Genomic DNA, 19,839 nt, shown 5'->3' with positions numbered 1-19,839 from the left:
TATTTAAGTTTTACACAATTATAGCATTTTTGAAAACCAAAATAATTATGTTTTAGTATCTTTATAGTCTGAGAGCCATAGATTTTTTATTTTTTGACCGATTGTCTTAGTTAGGGTCTCATTTTTTGCAGGATGAGGTGACAGTTTGATTGGTACTATTTTGGGGGACATACACTTTTTTGATTGCTTGGTATTACACTTTATGTGATGTTAGGTGACAAAAAAAATGATTTTTTGGCAGTTTTTTTGTTTTTTACAGTGTTCACCCGAGGTGTTAGGTCATGTGATATTTTTATAGACCTGGTTGTTACGGACGCGGCGATACCTAATATTTTTATTAAAAAATTATGTTTTAATGTGTCCATGTTCTGAGAGCTATAGTTTTTTTTATTTATTTTTTATCGATTTTCTTATGTAGGGGCTCAATTTTTGCGGGATGAGGTGACGGTTTTATTGGTACCAATTTGTGGGACATTTTGATCACTTGGTTTTGCACTTTTTTTGATGTAAGGTGACAAAAATGTATTTTTTTTTTTTTACACAGATTTTTTTTATGGTGTTTATCGGACTGGGTGGATCATGTGATATGTTTATAGAGCCGACTGTCACGGACGCAGCAATACCAAATATGTCTATTTTATCTTATTAATTATATTTTGAACTTTTTTTTATTCCTTACTTGGGGATTTTTTTTTTTTGTTACTTGTGAAACTTTTTTAAATTTTTTATTTTAACCCTTTTTTTTTTTTTTTTTTTTTTTATACACTTTGCGTCCCCCATAAGGTCATACAAGACCTCTGGGGGACATTTAACTTCACATTCCCCCCCCCCCCCCCCCCACACTATTGATTTCTCCTGTAACTGGGGCTGATATAGTAGCCCCAGTTACAGGGGAACTACACCCCCCAGAGAGGCTGTACAGCATAATACAGCGCTGTACAGCCTCAGTGCAGGGCTGATCGAGGTCTGTAGAAGACCCGACAGCTCCTGCACTCTCCCGTCTCTGGCGGTCTTGTGACCGCCGGGCCGGGACAGGAAGCGCATAGTGCTTCCTAATCTGTATACACAGGGCTCGTTGAGTGCTATGTATACAGCGATCTAGAAGGCAGGGACACCTGGGAACTGTCCCTGCCTTCTCTCTGGGTTGCCCTGCTGTCACTTACAGTGGGCAACCCGCTCTGCAGCTGCAGTCACTGACAGTGGGCAACCTGGTGTGCAGCTGCCATGGACATTCAGAGATAGGGATCCACCTCCCGGATGTTTATAGTCAACGGGCAGGTGGGAGGTGGTTAAAGGATGCTTTCTTAGAAATGACAGTCCCTTTCAGTTGTATTAGGGCAGTGGGTCTGTGAAAGTAGCCACAATATGTTCTATTTGTTTGGTGTTATTCACTAACTATTAAAAATAAATGTCCATGTGAATACAACTATAGACTTACATTGTTCTGATGGCTGTTTTTCGCTGTTGTGTGAATGCAGCCTTACTCAGAATTCCCTAATAGATTATATGAAATTGGGTTTTCTAAATTAACATTTCATTTAAATAAAGTAGAATAATAAGTACACTCAAAATAAAGGGACGTAGATCATTTTTTTCTTTTCGATGGTAGTGTTTGGAGGGTGGTTCTTGGGTATAACACCTGTGCGTGTACACTCATGTATGAAAGAATCTCTGGGAATGAACACAATGAACAGGGTGAGGTGATAACTAATAGGATTAAGAAACCTGCATGTGTGACATTCCTCTTCATAGTAACTTCTGAATGCAAAACTTAAGTTTTGTTGTATTTTTAAAGGGCCAGTTTCAGATGTGCGTGTGTCTCTACCAGACCTCAACTGGCAATGATTTATACTCACATAATGGTATCAGTACAAATCATTACAGTTGAGGTTGAACAGAGACACACAGCATTATAAATTATTATAATGCCCTGCAGTCCGCTCAAAGGAGCAGAGTTCACTATGGGAATCCACACTCCCACACAGAGCTTGTTTCACGCAGTGAACACGCTCGTCTGAAACTGGCCAGTAGGTGCATGAGATTACAAAAATAGTCAAAGCGCAGATTGTGGGGTCTCGCGGTTAAAGGTCCATTTACACAGGCCGACTAAGCGGGCAATTTGCGGCAATACTACATACCAGAACAAACAAAATAAGAATTAAACAGGGCTAAAATAAAACCAAACAATAGCATGTAAAAAGAACCCACTCCAAGGAATAAGACTGCTTGCTAAGGGCAATAGCAAAAATTGCACTGGGTATCAATATTCTTGGTATATAGGCTGAAAAAGATCAGATCAGTTAGTAGGCACTCCAATATGCACTATGTATTTAAAAGGGCTACAGGTCATCATCCGCTGGTCCACCCTTCAACGCTTGTACTAGAGAAAAACCCTCACAATAATCACAATTATATGGAGGCAATTGAAATAACGGTGTCCACCTACCCACACTAGTTGCCAGTATAGGAAATCCAATAATTTGTTGACAATTGGCAAATACAGCACAGTGCTTCCCTCTGGCGCTCTCGGCCTCCCTACAGCCTCAGCACCCACGATAGAAAAGCGACAGAGATGACGCACGAGCCAGGGTCCTCCAAGTGCCTGCTGTACCATTTAGTTCCACAGAAACTAGTATTGGCAGAGCAGTGTAAAATTGGCAAATTCGGTATGTTCCTCTTGTCTCAAAAAAAATTAATAAATACAATGACCCTCACCCAAAAATGTTAAATAGATAACGGTGAGCCCATAGAACAATTACTACATATTCTCATATTATTTAGAAACAGTATATCAATACACAATAACAGCACAATAAAATAGCATCAAAACGAAGGAAGAAATCAGGCCTGTTGGTGAAAATGGCTAAATAGAATAAAAAACTGCCGGGGCATATAAGGGGTTAAACTTTCATACCAGATGAAATATACTACATTCCGAAAGTCCCTTTCACTTTACTTTACATTTTGATATTTTGCAATACCCCATAATGACAAAGTGAAAACAGAATGTCTGAAATGTTTACTGATTTATTGAAAAGAAAAATCTAAAATATTGCATTGACATAAGTATTCAGACACTTTATTCAGGACTTTGGCAGAAATTACAGCTGCAGTACCCCAGAGTAGGGGTATCTCCAAATAGTTTGTTATTTAATATGATGTCATGTTATGTAATGTATTGTAGCCAGTATAGATGTTATGTAATGTTATACCATGTATTGTACCCAGTATAGCTATGTATGGATGGCACAGCCAAGGTTGACAGTCCTGGCTCAGCCCTAAGTTAGTTCAGATTGAGAATTCGGAGAGAAAATGGAAGCTGTTGGCTTGTGTTCCCTCTTCTTAGGCTCAGAAAGCTACAGATTCACCAATCTCTGCTTGATCTACAAGAGAGGAGGAAACATAGAAACATAGAATGTGTCAGCAATAGGAGAAAGACAAAGGAGATAATTGAAGAACTTAGCATTTGCATGGTTGAGCATTGGAGTCAGTAACATAACCTGCTACCAAAAGTTGCTAAGACTTTACTGCAGTGAGGAACACTGTTAAAACACCTTTCGCACCTGGACATGACTTGGCCAGTTGTATCACTAAAAGTCCTGTAGACATTACAGCCACCATTAGAAGAATATTATTGCCCGCCATACGTTCTGTTGGAAGAAACAATAGCTAGATTGAGATAAAAGAAGGCCATAACTCCCATCCTAAAATCTTGGATAGAATTGCACTGTGTACAGTTGAACTGTGACTGCTGTAACTGGATGTACGGCAACTCATAATTTGCACATGAGTAAAGAGAGATGTTTATTCTTCTACCTCTGACCTTATTTTCTGACTCCTACACCGTACACTGGCCATTGCACTCCACAAGCCTTGCCTTGCACCCATACAGACACTTACCATCACAGGCACCCCAACCACCATCAGGCAGGAGCCTTTAGAACCAGGGTGTGCCCGAGGGAAGAAGTGCGCCTTCCTTTCACTGCATGGCCCTAATGAGCAATAGTGTTAGGAAAGCCACTGTGATTTACAGCCAGAGCCACTACCACTACCATCCTCCTCTTCAGCTCCTCCTGGACTCACTGCACATCCTCCACTCTTCTTGGGTATGATGCCACAAGTTTTGAACACCTGGATTTGGAGATTTTCTGCTATTCTTCTCTGCAGATCCTCTCAAGCTCGGTCAGGTTGGATGGGGTCCTTCAGTGGCTCTTTAGATATACAAAACCAATATTTATTTAGGGCCTATTTATTATATACCGCATAGTTCTATTACAAGCTACAACTCCCACAAAAAATTACCAAACGGTATAGCACACATCAAATATAAACAATCTTTATTGTCTGACACTGTAATATACTGTATATAAAACATTGCATAACATATATACAGAAGCAAATACAAACTGCCCCTCCCCCAACATACACGTTCAAAGGTATTTCATGCCGCACAGGATAATGGTAAGGGACTCAAAGCATGGGAAGGCAAAAAAGAGGAAAATACCCTCTATTCTATTTAGTAATTTCAGGCAAAAAAAAAAATGGCTCCCCAAAAATAAAGTCCCCAATGCATATATAAAAGTTATAATAATTCTGACCAAGGAAGGGGGGAAGTTCCACCCCAATGTGTCACCATAGCTTCTTCTGTTTCCCCTAATTTATACCCTGGGTTATTTTACTTTGGCTCCTGACGAATCCTTGAGGAAACGAGGTGTTCATCGCTAGGGGCTGTGTTCGTGGATTGCTGCCAAGTCACAGGATATTTTTGAACCCCTGGGTGGTTACTTTCAGTGATTGAGATTCAGGGTTATATTTGTTAGATGTACATGGTGATTGCCTCGTGGTTTGATTATATCATACCTACTGTTGGCATGTGCATAGGATATTTGCATCTATTAAATCTAGAATTATAAATGTTATACCTCGTATTATCCAGTCTAGTTGTTATATTACTGTACCGGTTTATTTAATCCGGTATGAAAGTTTTTAACCATTTATATTCCCTGGCTATTTTTTCTGTATTAGCCATTTTCACCACCAGGCCTGCTTTCTTCTTCTTTCTTTTTGATGCTCTTTTATTCTGCACAGTTACTGTGTATTTACAATCAAAGGTGGTATACTGTTTCTAAATAATATGAAAGTACCGTTCTCTTGTTTTTGGTGGCTATTACTCTTGTCTCACATGCGGTCTCAGGTAGAGAATATCTTTGGTGGATGGTGGTGATAGACAATTTCGCCTATAATATACAACTTGTGAGACTACCTGGGCCAAATGTGGTAGCAGCTATACGCATTTTTAGTCACCAGTCCTTTTCATCAGTAGCCAAAATAACTCTTGTTTCTTCATAAGCACCAACTGTTCGTTCCTCATAATTGCCCATTCGCCTGAGGAAATGAGAGCTGCATTTACAAGCAGCAATCACCTCTGCTGTTTGGGGATACACAATGTGACTGCTTCTCTCTATACAGATGTATTGCTTCTGGGCAGCAGATCCCTGTTTACATTAGGTGACCACATCAATGATGCTTTTACCTGATGAACGAGCGGTTGCTTGTTCATTGGGTGATTGCTGGCACTTTTACAAGGGCCTATTGTTGGAAATGGGCATTCGTACAAAGGTTCATCCCGTAATTGACCTGATAATCGTGTGAAGGGGACTTCAGTCATATACAAGTAAAAAACGTCTGAGCTGCAATATCATACATGGCCCATGGATGAGAGTGGTGCTGTTTCTCCCCCCCAAAAAATCTGACCTTTTTTCAAACCCATGACAGGCTCATACCAGTCCTGAAATGAATCCATGGGAGCTTAGAGGTTACAAGTCAACTCATATGAGGTATAACTTGACCCCTTCCCGACATCTGCTGTACATGGTGCCCGCTCCAGAGCCGAATGAGCGCCTTAACTGTTTTATACAGCAGACACCTGGTGCTAATGTCTTTGATTGGCAGTAATTCCAGTCGCTGACATTTAACCCCTCAGATGCCTTTTGTCAAATGTAACCATGGAATCTAAAAAGCCGAAAACCCGAAAGCACACGCTTGACTAGCCGTAACTCCTTCGTCTGGCGTAGATCGGGGAATCAGTTGTTAATAAGGCAGAGCCTGTACTAGCCTTGAAGACTTATTACTGGTATATTCCATTTCAGGCCTGCAGGTGGCATCGCTGTATTGGAATATACCAATCTTTGTATATTGTAATGGATAAGATTCTATTAATTTATACAAATTGCAATCTAATGATAATGATAATTTTTAATAAAAATAAACAATAAAAAAAATAAACATCATAGGCAGGGGTGAGAGACATATGCTTCGGATCCTAGATCCGAAGTCGCTTCGCTCAAAACTTTGGATTAATGCTGTACGGAGCTCTACCTCCGTACAGCATTAAAATGTACGGCCTCCGATGAGACAAAGTCAGTCATTCGCAAGACTAAGGTGAATAACTTTGATATTTGATTTTTAAAATGGAAAACTGTTTTAAAACTTGGATCCAAACTCGGATTTGGTTGGTTCCAAGTTTTAAAGTGTTTTTTTTTTCCAGTTTATAATCAAATATCAAACTTATTTACTGAAGTCTCGCGAGATTTCAGGAACAACCGACTTCGCCTCATTGGAGGACATACAGGATCCGAAGCTCGCTTCACTCAACCCTGATCATAGGCATTGCCGTGCCAGAAAACAAAATGTATCCCATACGGTGAATGCCGTGATAGAAAAAAAAATTCAATATGACTGATTTGCTGTTTTTTCATCACTTCACCTCCCCATAAAAAATTAATAAAATGTGATCAGAAAAATCATACACACCCAAAAATGGTATCAATAAAAACTACAGATCGTGCCACAAAAAATGGGTCCTTACACAGCTCTGTAGACATATCTATAAAAAAGTTATGGAGTTCAGAATATGGCAATGCGAAAGTAGAAAAAATAAAACATTTCCAAAGTTTTTATTTTTTTGTTTTCAGTATTAAAGCACAAAAAAACTCTACAAATATGGTATTGTCGTAATCGTACTGACTCAGAGAATAAAGGGAACAGCTCAGTTTTTCCACGTAGTAATAGTGAACACTGCAAAAACAAAACCCATAAAACTATGGCAGGATTGCATTTTTTTCCAATTCCACTACATTTGGAAATGTTTTCAGCTTCCCACTACATCATATGAAATATTAAAGGGCTTCTGTCACCCCCCAAAACTCATTTTTCATTTTTGGGCATATTAAAATCCTTATTGTACGACTATTCCCTATATAGGGCTCTTACCTTGTTCTGTGGCTTCGTTTCATAAATCAAAAATAGAACTTTTAAAATACGCAAATTGCTTCACTACCAGCAATTAGGGCGTCTACTCGCTGGTAGCCGCCACATCCTCCTTTAAAAAAAACTACCCCTCCTCTAGTTGATTGACAGGGCCAGCGAGCGCTCTCCTCCTCCGGCTGGCCCTGTCATCATTTTAAATCCCGCGCCTGCGCCTTACGTGTCTTCATTTGGCGCAGGCGCTCTGAGAGAAGGACGCTCGCTTCCTCAGCACTTCCTCAGTGCGCCTGCGACGATGATGTCACCTCTAAACCTGAAAGAGAAGACGTCATCGGTGCAGGCGCACTGAGGAAGTGCTGAGGAAGCGAGCGTCCTTCTCTCAGAGCGCCTGCGCCGAATAAAAACACGTAAGGCGCAGGCACGGGATTTGAATTGCAGACAGGGCCAGCCGGAGGAGGAGAGCGCTCGCTGGCCCTGTCAATCAACTGGAGGAGGGGTCGTTTTTTTTAAAAGGAGGATGTGGCGGCTACCAGCAAGTAGACGCCCTACTTGCTGTTAGTGATGTAATTTGCGTATTTTAAAAGCTCGATTTTTGATTTATGAAACGAAGCCACAGAACAAGGTAAGAGCCCTATATAGGGAATAGTTGTACAATAAGGATTTTAATATGCCCAAAAAAGAAAATGGCCATATTAAAGCCCTTTAAATGGTGGCATTAAAAAGTACAACTTGTCCCACAAACAAACAAGCCCTCATATGGCTATGTGAACGAACAAATTAAAAAGTTATGGCACTGATAAAGCAGAAAGTAAAAAATGAAAATGCAAAAACGTAAAATCACTATGGCAGGAAGGAGTTAAAATTCATGAGCCCAATACAATACCTGTAACAGTCCTGCCACCTACCATGTGTATATGCCAGGGACGTAACTATAGGGGAAGCAGCGGAAGCGGCTGCTTTGGGGCCCTGACCCAGAAGGGGCCCATCCAGGAGGAGGAGGACTAAGATTTTGTCAGGGCCCCTCAACAGTATTACACAATGAAATGATATACAGTGACAGTATAGACAGTGTATAAAACGGATGGAACAGCTGCCGGGCCTGGTCTGAGAGAGCGATCTTTATTAGCTTCAGGCATAAGGGCGGCATGAAAGGAAGGGGTTGTGAAAAATTACTGGGGGACGGGGGCCCCATTAAAAAATTTGCTGTGTGGCACAGTCATTTCTAGCTACGATACTGGTTATATTCCTAGTACTGGGACATTAATAGGTTGACATTATAAATATCACTCGTCCCATGTAAAAATGCAGAGGACGAAACTTATGACTTTGTTGTAGATTTATTTGGCTTTCATCCTCACATATCAGATTTCTTTTTTTTCCCTTAGGGCTTCCAAACTACGTAACTGGTAGGGTGAACTGAGTACACATTATGTGGCAGGTTATAACAATGCAAGTATTATGTGAGAGAAGCATAGAACATTATAAAAGTCGACTATGATGCTGAGGACTTGCAGAATATGATGGATAGATGGAATATCTAGCCTGGCAACCATGAAGGCGTTATCCCATCTGGACAGGGGTGGATTGACCATAGACCTTACAGGGAAATTTCCTGGTAGGCCGATGCCCAGGGGGCCGCCTAGGCCCTCCTCATGGACGGCCAGTGGAAGTTTTTGGGGATGTATTGTGTGCTGCTGGGGCAGTATTTTGTGATGGACTGTGGTATTTGACTCTGCTAAGTGGTATAATGTGCCACAATATGGCATTGATTGTCCAACATTGGTTGGAAGAGCATGAGCAAGACGTCCAAGTACTACCCTGGCCTCTTAACTCCCCAGACCAATTGAGCACTACTGACTACTTCAATCGTCGTGTTCGCTCTATAGATCCTCCTCCACATCCTCCAGCACCTGTGGGATGCACTGCAGTCAGCATAGCTCCAGACACCTGTGGCAACCTACCAGGACCTTATTGAGTCAACCCCAGCCTGTCTAGCTTCTGTCCATGCTGCACACGGCAGTTACTCTGGATATTAGATGCTGGTCATAATAATGTGACTGTGTATATATTTGGGATTTAATCCGTATTCCTTGACAATCTAATGTGTATGGATGGAGGCAGTCCTAATTTCCTGTGGGGCCAATGCCCAGGAGGTCGCCTAGGTCCTCCTAATGGCAGGTCAATGGAAGTTTTTGGGGATGTATTGTGTGCTGCTGGGGCAGTATTTTGTGATGGACTGTGGTATTTGGCTCTGCTGGGTGGTATAATGTGCCACAAATGACACCATTGTGAATTAGCGACATGGAAACTGTGGAGCACCACGTGCCATTGATGTGAGAGGTAAACGTCATCTACAAAGGTGTGCAAGGGCAGACCAATGTGCTATAATAGAGCAGCTCACCACCAAAATGAACCAGAAGGCTACCAGACATGTGTGTAAAACAGTTCAGCCAGCCCTACTGTGTGTGGGGCTCTGAAGCAGACGTATGGTCACTGCTCCTCTGCTAATAAAGTTGCATAGGCAGAAAAGACTTCAATTTTCACATCAGTATCGGAATTAGACTTTCGCTGATTGGCAAAGGGTAGCTTTCTCTGATGAGTCTGATGTGGTGGTGCCGTTATGGTATGGAGAATGTTTTTGTGGCATTCTCTGGGCCCACCCATCCATGTGGAATGCAATCTCAATTGATTGTCCAACATTGGTTGGAATAGCATGAGCAAGACGTCCAAGTACAACCCTGGCCTCCTAACTCCCCAGACTTGAACCAATTGAGTATCTGTGGGACTACTTCAGTCGTCGTGTTCGCTCTATAGATCCTCCTCCACATCCTCCAGAAGCTGTGACAACCTACCAGGACCTTGCTGAGTCACTCCCAGCCTGTATTAGCTGTCCATGCTGCACACGGCAGTTACTCTGGATATTAGCTGCTGGTCATAATAATGTGACTTTGTATATCTACGTATTAATCCGTATCCATTGGCAAGCTAATGTGTATGGATGGATATGTGAGATTGAGAAGCCGTTCTTAACGTTTGAATACTGTTTGTATGGCCAAAGTTAACAAGACTGTTATTTTGCTGTTTTGTCAAGAGGCCGCTGTTTCTCCACACAGCTAATATACTGCTGGATTTCAATATTCATGAGAGGTGGGGTTGAGAAGCTGGAGAAGAAGCAGGAAGTGACGTTCTTGTGGGGAGAAGAAAGAGGAATTCTCCATCTTGGAATCACACAGAGAGACAGAGAGGAGTGAATCGATCTACATCCAAGTGGGAGAGCCCTCTTTTGCTACTGGAACTGCATTCAAGGGAAGCTGATCTCGTCCAACGCCCGGATCCTGTGCTGAAGGAGGATTTCAGCTGCAGAGATCCCTGGTGGAACAGAGGAGCGAAGCAGTGACGCCATTGTGCCGCAAACATGTGGAAAGGACATTGTTCAGTTTGGAGTCATCAGCGCAGAGAAAACAGACCCGGGTCGGTAAGACAGACCGTGCACGTAGCTTGTTCTAGTATTGGCGCCTGGAAGATTAAAGACTGTGCTTGAGCCTGTAGCTAGTTAGTTAGTTATGGTTATGGTTACTGTGTAAGGCTGTCCGCTAGGATTGTGTACTATTTGCCATAAGGATTTACTAATTATAAGTCATTGTCCTCACCGGAGATCACAAACCAACTTCGCCGTAAATTTAATCTGGTTCAGTGTTAATCGAGAGTAATACCGGCACGTGCCACAGAACCAGTTGTAGGGAAAGGTTAAGGATTAATACATAGTTCAGTAGGATTGTAAGCTTTTGTGCTGCACCGCGGGCTAACCCGTACCTCCCGCCTTTAGGGTATTAACAGGTACAGTGAGGCAGTAGTATTTGTGCCCGCCCTAGGCAAAGTTATAGTAACTGTGTTCCCCAGAAAACAGCAGGGGCACCGTGCTGTACAGCACAAGGGTCTCTGTCCCGGCCCAGTGTATGTAAATTTACTTTCTGCTCTTTGCATGTGGGATTATGTTTGAGATCACTCTTCAGTAAAGTAAAGTTTGTTTTGCAAGAGCTGGTGTCGGAGTTGCTTTCTTCATTCGTAATTTCGCTGTATCCTGGGGAGCCCACCCCGATAAACGGCTTACAGGGACAGTCCTATTTTCTATTGATCACATATCATTTGTTTTCCTAGGAGATGAGCGGTAATATGAGATAAGAAGTGCTTGGCATCCTGCACATATGCTCTGCTGCTTATTAGAAAACATATTTGCTTACCATGCAGTTGTCGAAAATACAAGTACAGACAGAATTAGGCCACTCCACATTTTCGATCTGCAGCCAAAAAATTGATTTCTTCAAATCTTCTTCCTGCTTTGCCATGAAGGTCACAGTGGACCATCACCTCATTGAAGGGGTTTATAAGATTAGAAAAACAACCAGAAACAGCACCATCATTGTCCGAAGACTATATCAGATATTGCAGCTCTGTCCCTTTTACTTGTTTTTTTCTACTTACCAAAAGTTTTTCATCCACTGACCTTATCTTCACTCCACATGCCTTACTGTCTCACCCTTCCCCAACTACACCCTCCATAGAAGTTTGGGTGCGGTGAGAAGAGATTTAATTCAGTGACGGGTGGAAGATACTATATGTACTGCCAAAAAATAGCGAGCCTGGCAGATAGCTGCAGCTCTACTGATTGTGTCTAGGATTGTGTAATACCTACTGAGGGGCTCCCCTGGACCTTAAATGCTTTGCAAGATACTCTGTTTGGAATTTCTATGTTATTAGATGGCGATATCAATTTACTAAAGTAGCTAGGCCTCTTTCACACGAGCGAGTTTTCGTGCGGGTGCAATGCGTGACGTGAACGCATAGCACCCGCACTGAATCCTGACCCATTTATTTTAATGGGTCTGTGTACATGATAGTTTTTTTTTTTCACGCATCAGTTCTGCGTTGCGTGAAAAACGCAGCATGTTGTATATTCTGAGTTTTTCACGCAGCCCTGGCCCCATATAAGTGAATGGTGCTTCAGTGAAAAACGCATTGCATCCAGAAGCAAGTCCAGATGCGATGCGTTTTTCACTGAAGCCCCATTCACTTCTATGGGGCCAGGGCTGCGTGAAAAACTCAGAATATAGAACATGCTGCGTTTTTCACGCAACGCAAAACTGATGCGTGAAAAAAAAAAAACGCCCGTGTGAAAGAGGCCTTAGAGTGGAGAGTAGCTACAAAGAGCTTCTCACGTTATGAATTTTGAGAGCAGCTGTGTAATAGGCTACTTTTACACTTGCGTTTTGGGGCGGATCTGTCATGGCTCTGCAAAAACGGATCCGTTACAATAATGCAACCGAATGCATCCATCATGAACGGATCCGTTTGTATTATATGTACCATAGCCAAGACGGATCCGTCATGAGCTCCATTGAGAGTCAATGGGAGATGGATCCGTTTTCTATTGTGCCAAAACGGATCCGTCCCCATTGACTTACATTGTGTGCCAGGATGGATCCGTTTGGCTCAGTTTCGTCAAACGGACAGCAAAACGCTGCAGCGTTTTGGTGTCCGCCTCTAGAGCGGAATGGAGACTGATCGGAGGCAAACTGAGGCATTCTGAGCGGATCCTTTTCCATTCAGAATGCATTAGGGCAAAACTGATCCGTTTTGGACGGATCTCACAAACGGAAAGCCAAAACGCAAGTGTGAAAGTAGCCTTATGTAATTTTCTCTGTGGTTACACCTCACGGAAGTTGAACACATGTCGGCACATGTGACACCCCGTGATCAGCTTATTGTCTGCAGACTCTTCTACACACAAAAGGCATCTGCAGTTCACGCAGGTTTTTACAGGGACATCGGTGGCTGAAGAAAGCTCTACTAGGAGGGCATCTGTGGCTGGCAAGGGGACTAGGATATGTTATCATAGACAGAAAAAACGAACACAAAGTAGATGTTGTCCTGCTAGACCTGACCTCTCTGCATAGTCATCAAGAAAATCCAGAAATAATAGTGAGACAAAGCTAAAAAAGCAGCACGCAGCAGAGAAAGTTGTTCTGTTCAGCACTTTTAGGCCTCATGCCGACGGCTGTTGTCTTCAATGGGGCCGCAAAAGATGCAGACAGCACTCTGTGTGCGGTCCGCATCTGTTGTTCCGTTCCGTGGCTCCGCAAAAAAAATATAACATGTCCTATTCTTGTCCGCGCTTTGCGGACAAGAATAGGCAGTTATTTGTAAAGGCTGTCCGTGCCGTTCCGCAAATTGCGGAACACTCACGGACGCCATCCGTGTTTTGCGGATCCGTGATTTGCGGACGCAGAACACACCATGGTCGTGTGCATGCGGCCTTAATGAATACAATTCAGTTAAACAATGTCACAGCATTTGGCGCCTCTGACTTTACTTAGCTCAGATATAGCACACCTTAAGTCTTGTGTAAACATCTAAGTTCTATCTGGACACGTGCACTGCCAGCTCAACACCTGTCACATCCCTAATAAACACCAGGCTATCCTGGCCAGAATACATGCTCCTTTCAGTAAGGTAGACCTGGTCATCTGATGGAAGACCTTTAATTCTGCTCCATAAAGGCACCAGTAGACGTCAACCATCAAGAAGTCTATGATGAAAAGTGGCCCCAGATAAATGAACATCTAAAATTGGGTATTTGTGTTCTGCTCTGTCGACTGGACAAGACACTGAGGTCTGCGAATGTTATAATAGTTGGTTTCTACTCAATGGTTTCCTCGGGTGTCCTCAGTTTAGAGCCATCTTTATTCCTATTCTCTTGTTAATCATTATACTCCCGAGAGTAGAATAGGTTCTTGCATATGGTAACCCTTATGAATGTCTCCATTCTCCTTGTACTGGGGCCTATGTCCATTTGTGGAGAAGAGAAAGGAGAACTCCTTAGGGTACACTTGCACATTAGCCAACATCTGGTGCCAAGGACCATTTCGAGTATAATAGCCAATATCTGAAATGTTACATATGAATTTTTCCAATTGATTATTAATATCGTGAGAAAAAAACATATATGTTCTACATCATGGCAGAGGAGATAATGAAGCCTACATTTTTGTTGGTCATCTGTTCCACCAGCCTTAAAGGGGAACCCAATTTTCATAATGAATTTTTTTTAATCTGCCCAGAGTCCCCCAAACATTACATATTTTTGCCTCATATGCCTGTGGTTCAGGTCAGCACTATCCTTGTCTTTTTCTCAGCATCATGGAAGGATATTTACATGCAGAATCTTGCTTTCCTCTATAGTGTTTCTCAGGGCTTGTCCCACCAAACTAACTACTGCATGTGTCCACCATTCTTCTGGATGCACATGGTTTAATAGTAAATCCAGTCTTCATGAGCACACTGAAAAACCGCAGGTGATACTTCTTCACAGCACTGTAGAAGTCACTATGTTGCGCAATACGCAATATTGCTCACCTTAAATAGCGAATACAAGAACCTGTGGTTCTTCAGCTTGTTCATGAAGACTGGATGAAATGTTAAACCATGTGCATCCAGCATAATGGTGGAGACATATAATACATCATGTAAAGTACTTTAGGAAATGATGACCTCGCATTAATCCTAAACAGGTCAAAACTGACATTTCCATTGCATTTCTGAGTAAATTCTAGCCAAGATTAATATATCATATGACCTCCTTCCCATTAAAAACACTCCCCTGAGGTGAAATCAATGTGGCGGATTTCAAAATGGCAGCCGACAACATTTCCTCCACCAAATAACACAGCCTCTCTCCCGGTTAATACTTTCACACATTTTTACAAATTACATCAGTTAAAAGGGTGGGTCCAGACTTTTGACAAACCCTCTGTATATACAATGCTTTTGGAGGTCTTTAGAACCTTTTATTTTTTTCACGTTTTGTTATGCTGTGGCCTTGTGCTAAAAAAAAAAAAAAAAATCTGGTTATTCTCCATCAATCTGCACTCAATATCCCATAATGTGAAAGAGAAAGCAGAATGTTCAAAATCTTAGCTAATATATTGAAAAGGAGAAATGATATATTGCATTGACATAAGTATTTAGACCCTTTACTCAGGTTCTAGTTGAAGCCCCTTTGGCAGCGATTACAGCCTCCAGTCTTCTTGGGTATGATACCCCAAGGTCTGCACACCTGGATTTTCTGCCATTCTTCACTGCAGATTCTCTCAGGTTGGATGGGAACTGTCAATGGACAGTCATTTTCCAGGTCTCTCCAGAGATGTTTAATTGGGTTTGCAACGGACGAGGTATTACAAGGGGTCCCTTAAAGTGAAAGAGGTTTTGTTGTGACGCCAGTTGCATTTCAACAAGAGGGAACGGAGTCACCTTAAAGGGGTTGTCCGGGTTCAGAGCGGAACCCGGACATAACCTTATTTTCACCCCGGCAGCTCCCCAGAGCCTAGCATCGGAGCATCTCATGCTCCGATGCGCTCCAGTGCCCTGCGCTAGATCGCGCAGGGCACTGGCTCTTTTGTTTTCAATAACACACTGCCGGGCGGTAACTTCCGCCCGGCAGTGTGTTCAGTGACGTCATCGGCTCTGAGGGGCGGTCTTTAGCTCTGCCCTAGCCGTTTTACTGGCTAGGGCAGAGCCAAATCCCGCCCATCAGTGCCGGTGACGTCACCGGGGTTCCTGTCAGCCCCATAGAGAGCCCCGGTACATCACCGGAACTCAGAAAAATGCCTTTGCCCTGTGCAATTTAGCGCAGGGCTAAGGAGAGCATCGGAGCATGAACTGCTCCGATGCTCATGTCAGGGGGGCTGCCTGGGTGAAATTGGAGGGCTGTCCAGGTTCAGCTCTGAACCTGGACAACCCCTTTAAGTAGATGGTGTTGACGATAGGTGGTACCCAGATGTAGGAATGCCAGAGTGGGGCAAGGGTAGCCTAGAATGTCCCTTTAGGTGTTGTGGATGTGCACGTGTCATGGTGCTGCTACTTGAATATCCTGGAACCCCAGGCGTTGTTGTCCGTAGCAGTGCAAACAGGGGGAATAGTTGAGGGATTTGTAGAAATGATTGAGTCCATACTATGTATATAGGTGATAACAACTTTACTTGAATAAACTTGCATCAGAAAACAATCTTCCAACTTTATCTTGGTTACCATCAGGTTTTGACATACATTCTGGCAGGCAAACACATTTGGCCCTGCTACATCTGTCACTCTCTTTAGCTCTGCTGTGCTATCAGGATTAAATAAAAACTTTTTCTTTCTGCTGAATTTAGCTTTCTGTAGTCTAGTCTGTTTATCTTTATCCAGGGAACATTACTCCTGGCTTGTGAGGCTTGTAGCTTGGGCCTCTATTCCCAGCAGAGCTGAAAGTGTGCTCTACTGGCTTGCACACACCCTTCACCTTACAGGGGGTAAGCTAGACTGACCTTCAATAACTAAAAGAGAGAGGTCTAGAGAGGGCTAGAATGGAAAGAGGGTTCCATTCTAGCTAACACAGCTCTGCCATAGGTGCCACCATCTGCTGGTGAACCAGGTACATTACACTTAAACATCAAAAAGTAAATACAATTACACATTATGAAGGACTTGGAAATAAATACACATGGTGACACAGAATCAACCGTAGGAGATAGTAGGGGTGCAAAAGGTGGTAATGCCACTCTGGGGCGTTACAGGTTTAAGTCAGGACCCGATATGGAGATTCAAGGACATTCACAAAGTTGTTCCTAAGCCACTGCTGTGTTGACTTGGCTGTGTGCTTAGCGTCATTGTCTTGTTGGATGGGAACCTTCAGCCCAGTTTGAGGTCCAGAGAACTCTGAATACATTTTTCATCAAGAATATCTTTTTACTTTTCCAACATCATGCCTCACTGTAGAGATGGTATTGGGCAGGTGATGAGTGCAATCTTGGTTTATTCAGAAGAGATAATCTTGCTAGAGTGCTGCAGTGATAGTTGACTTTTTGAAGGTTCTCCCATCAGCACACAGGATCTTTGGAGCTAAGCCAGAGTGACCATTGGGTTCTTGGCCACCTCTCTAAGGGCTCTTTCACACTTGCGTTGTTCTTTTCCGGCATAGAGTTCCGTCGTCGGGGCTCTATGCCGGAAAAATCCTGATCATCCCCATGCATTCTGAATGGAGAGAAATCCGTTCAGGATGTCTTCAGTTCAGGACCGGAACGTTTTTTGGACGTAGCATGCTGCGCTTTTTGCTCCGGCCAAAAATCATGAACACTTGCCGCAAGGCCAGATCCGGAATTAATGCCCATTGAAAGGCATTAATCTGGATCCGGCCTTAAGCTAAACGTCGTTTCGGCGCATTACCGGATCCGACATTTAGCTTTTTCTGAATGGTTACCATGGCTGCCAGGACGCTAAAGTCCTGTTTTCTATGGTAAAGTGTAGTGGGGAGCGGGGGAGCAGTATACTTACCGTCCGTGCGGGTCCCGGGGTGCTTCAGAGTGACGTCAGGGCGCCCCACGCGCATGGATGACGTGATCGCTTGGCACGTCATCCATGCGCATGGGGCACTCTGACGCAATTCTGGAGCGCCCTGGGAGCTGCACGGACAGTAAGTATACTGCTCCCCCGCTCCCCACTACTACTATGGCAACCAGGACTTTAATAGCGTCCTGGCTGCCATAGTAACACTGAACGCATTTTGAAGACTGATCCGTCTTCAAATGCTTTCAGTTCACTTGCGTTCTTCCGGATCCGGCGTGTAATTCCGGCAAATGGAGTACACGACGGATCCGGACAACGCAAGTGTGAAAGAGGCCTTACAAAGGTCCTTTCCTTTGATTACTTAGTTTGGTGGTACGGCCAGCTCTAGGAAGAGTCCTGGTTGTTCCAAACTTGTTCCATTTAAGAATTATGGAGGCCACTTTGCTCTTGGGAATTTTCAGGGCAGCAGACATTTTTTTTGTACTCTTTCCCCAAATCTGTGCTTCCACACAATCCTGTCTCTGAGCTCTACATGCAGTTCTTTCCTCATCATGACTTGGTTTTTGCTCTGAAATGCATTGTCAGCTGTGAGAGCTTATATAGACAGCGGTGTGTCTTTTTAAATCTTGTCCAATCACTGAATTTATCAAAGGGTGAACTCCAATCAAGGTGCATAAACATCTCATAGATGATCAAAAGAAATAGGAGTCCCCCAGAGCCAAATTTCAAATATCATAGCAAAGGGTCTGAATGTCCATGCAAAATTTTTGTATTTCCTTTTTAATAAATTTGCTAACATTTCTAAAATTCTGTTTTCATTTTCCCATTAAGGGGAACTGAGTGCAGATTCATGGTGGGAAACTTGATTTTTCTTTTTCTTTTCAGCACAAGGCTGCTACATAATGAAGTATGAAAAAAGTGAAAGGGTCTGACTCTGAACACTTTCCATATATATAGATATATATAATCTGGGTACTCTGGGTAATCAGCTGCTTAAAGAGGCTGCAGTGCTCTGGTGAGCGCGGTGGCGTCTTCCTAGGCCAGAGATGTCAAGTACATCGGTCATCTGGCCCAGGTTTAGCTCAGTTCCATTCAAGTAAATACTGTAGGTCTGGGCTGCAATACCAAGCGCAGCCGTTTTACAATGTACTGCACTGTGTTTGCCAAGTTGTGAGAGGGGCGCTGCGCTCAGCAGAGAGCCATAGGCTCTTCAAACTGCAGATTGAGAAAGTGCTGGGTGTGAGGGTAAGTCATCAATGTTCTACTCCCCGAAAACCCCTTTTTACTTGAGATAACGGTTGAACGCATCGATTTTAGAGCATTTCGACCAACCATCTCGTGTATGTCCTGCTCTTTGCCTGTCCGGGTAGAAAGGGATGCAAATGAGCTCTTAACAACCTCTGCCTCTGATGCCACCAGATGTAAGGCAGCTATCCTATAAGTCAATGTTTGACCCTTTAAATAGGCCTTGAAACATGACTTGGATATTAAATAAGCCAGCATCTCATCTGCAGACAGCTGTTTCGGGATGATTACCCCTCTTCAGTGCAGTACTGAGTACTGATTTAACTGGGTGAGAGGCCTAAGTCAGCATGCATGGCCTATAAGTCTCCTTACGCCGCTTAAGGCACTATCTCCCCAAGGAGAGATAGTACCCCCAAATCCTGAATTAGGCCTCTCACCAAGTTAAGCCAGTGCTCTCTGCACTGATGAGGGGCAATTACTCTGAAACAGCTGTCACTCCACTTAAGGCACTTTTTCCCCAAGGAGAGATAGTACCCCCCCCCCCCCAAAGCCTGTCAGGGCGAAAGAGTGTACAATCAGATAAATGAACACAACCAACTTATTATTCAACATGTTATGTTTATTAGTCAGAAAAAAACAGTTGTGAGGAAATTGTAGTTCTGAGTATGCCGCTGGTTGTTTACAAGTCACAAGGAGGAGGAGGGAGGTCATCCAAATAAGTAGAGCTCTCCGTGATATCATCTTCAAGATTATAAAAAAAAAATAAAGCTTTTAATATTAGTATGAAAACTGACTAGAACAAAATATACGTAAAACAGTTTCTCATTTTAACTAATTATTTGGGAGTCACATACAGTATAGCATTATTATGTGTGCAGTATATGGCATCATTATATTGCCATTACATGGCGGAATTATGTGGACCCTGCATTTAGGCATAAAATGGAGGTG

The 19,839-nt window shown here is 43.0% G+C and overlaps 1 protein-coding gene across 4 annotated transcripts in view; it reads right to left on the bottom strand.

Moving 5' to 3' along the window:
* Window positions 1–19,486: 19,486 nt before the first annotated feature.
* LOC122942323 (ABI gene family member 3-like) overlaps window positions 19,487–19,839 on the bottom strand; it is a 42,037-nt gene continuing 41,684 nt past the window's right edge. For all 4 annotated transcript variants that reach the window (XM_044299879.1, XM_044299880.1, XM_044299881.1 and 1 more), the window contains one exon: window positions 19,487–19,629. In XM_044299879.1, the coding sequence (XP_044155814.1) occupies window positions 19,568–19,629 (62 nt within the window). In that variant the 3' untranslated portion in view covers window positions 19,487–19,567. The remainder of the gene's footprint in view (window positions 19,630–19,839) is intronic.

This window comes from Bufo gargarizans, chromosome 6 (assembly GCF_014858855.1).
Source record: "Bufo gargarizans isolate SCDJY-AF-19 chromosome 6, ASM1485885v1, whole genome shotgun sequence".
NCBI lineage: Eukaryota > Metazoa > Chordata > Amphibia > Anura > Bufonidae > Bufo > Bufo gargarizans.
The sequence above is the reverse complement of the archived record's forward strand: the minus strand, read 5'-3'. Positions and strand labels throughout refer to the sequence as shown.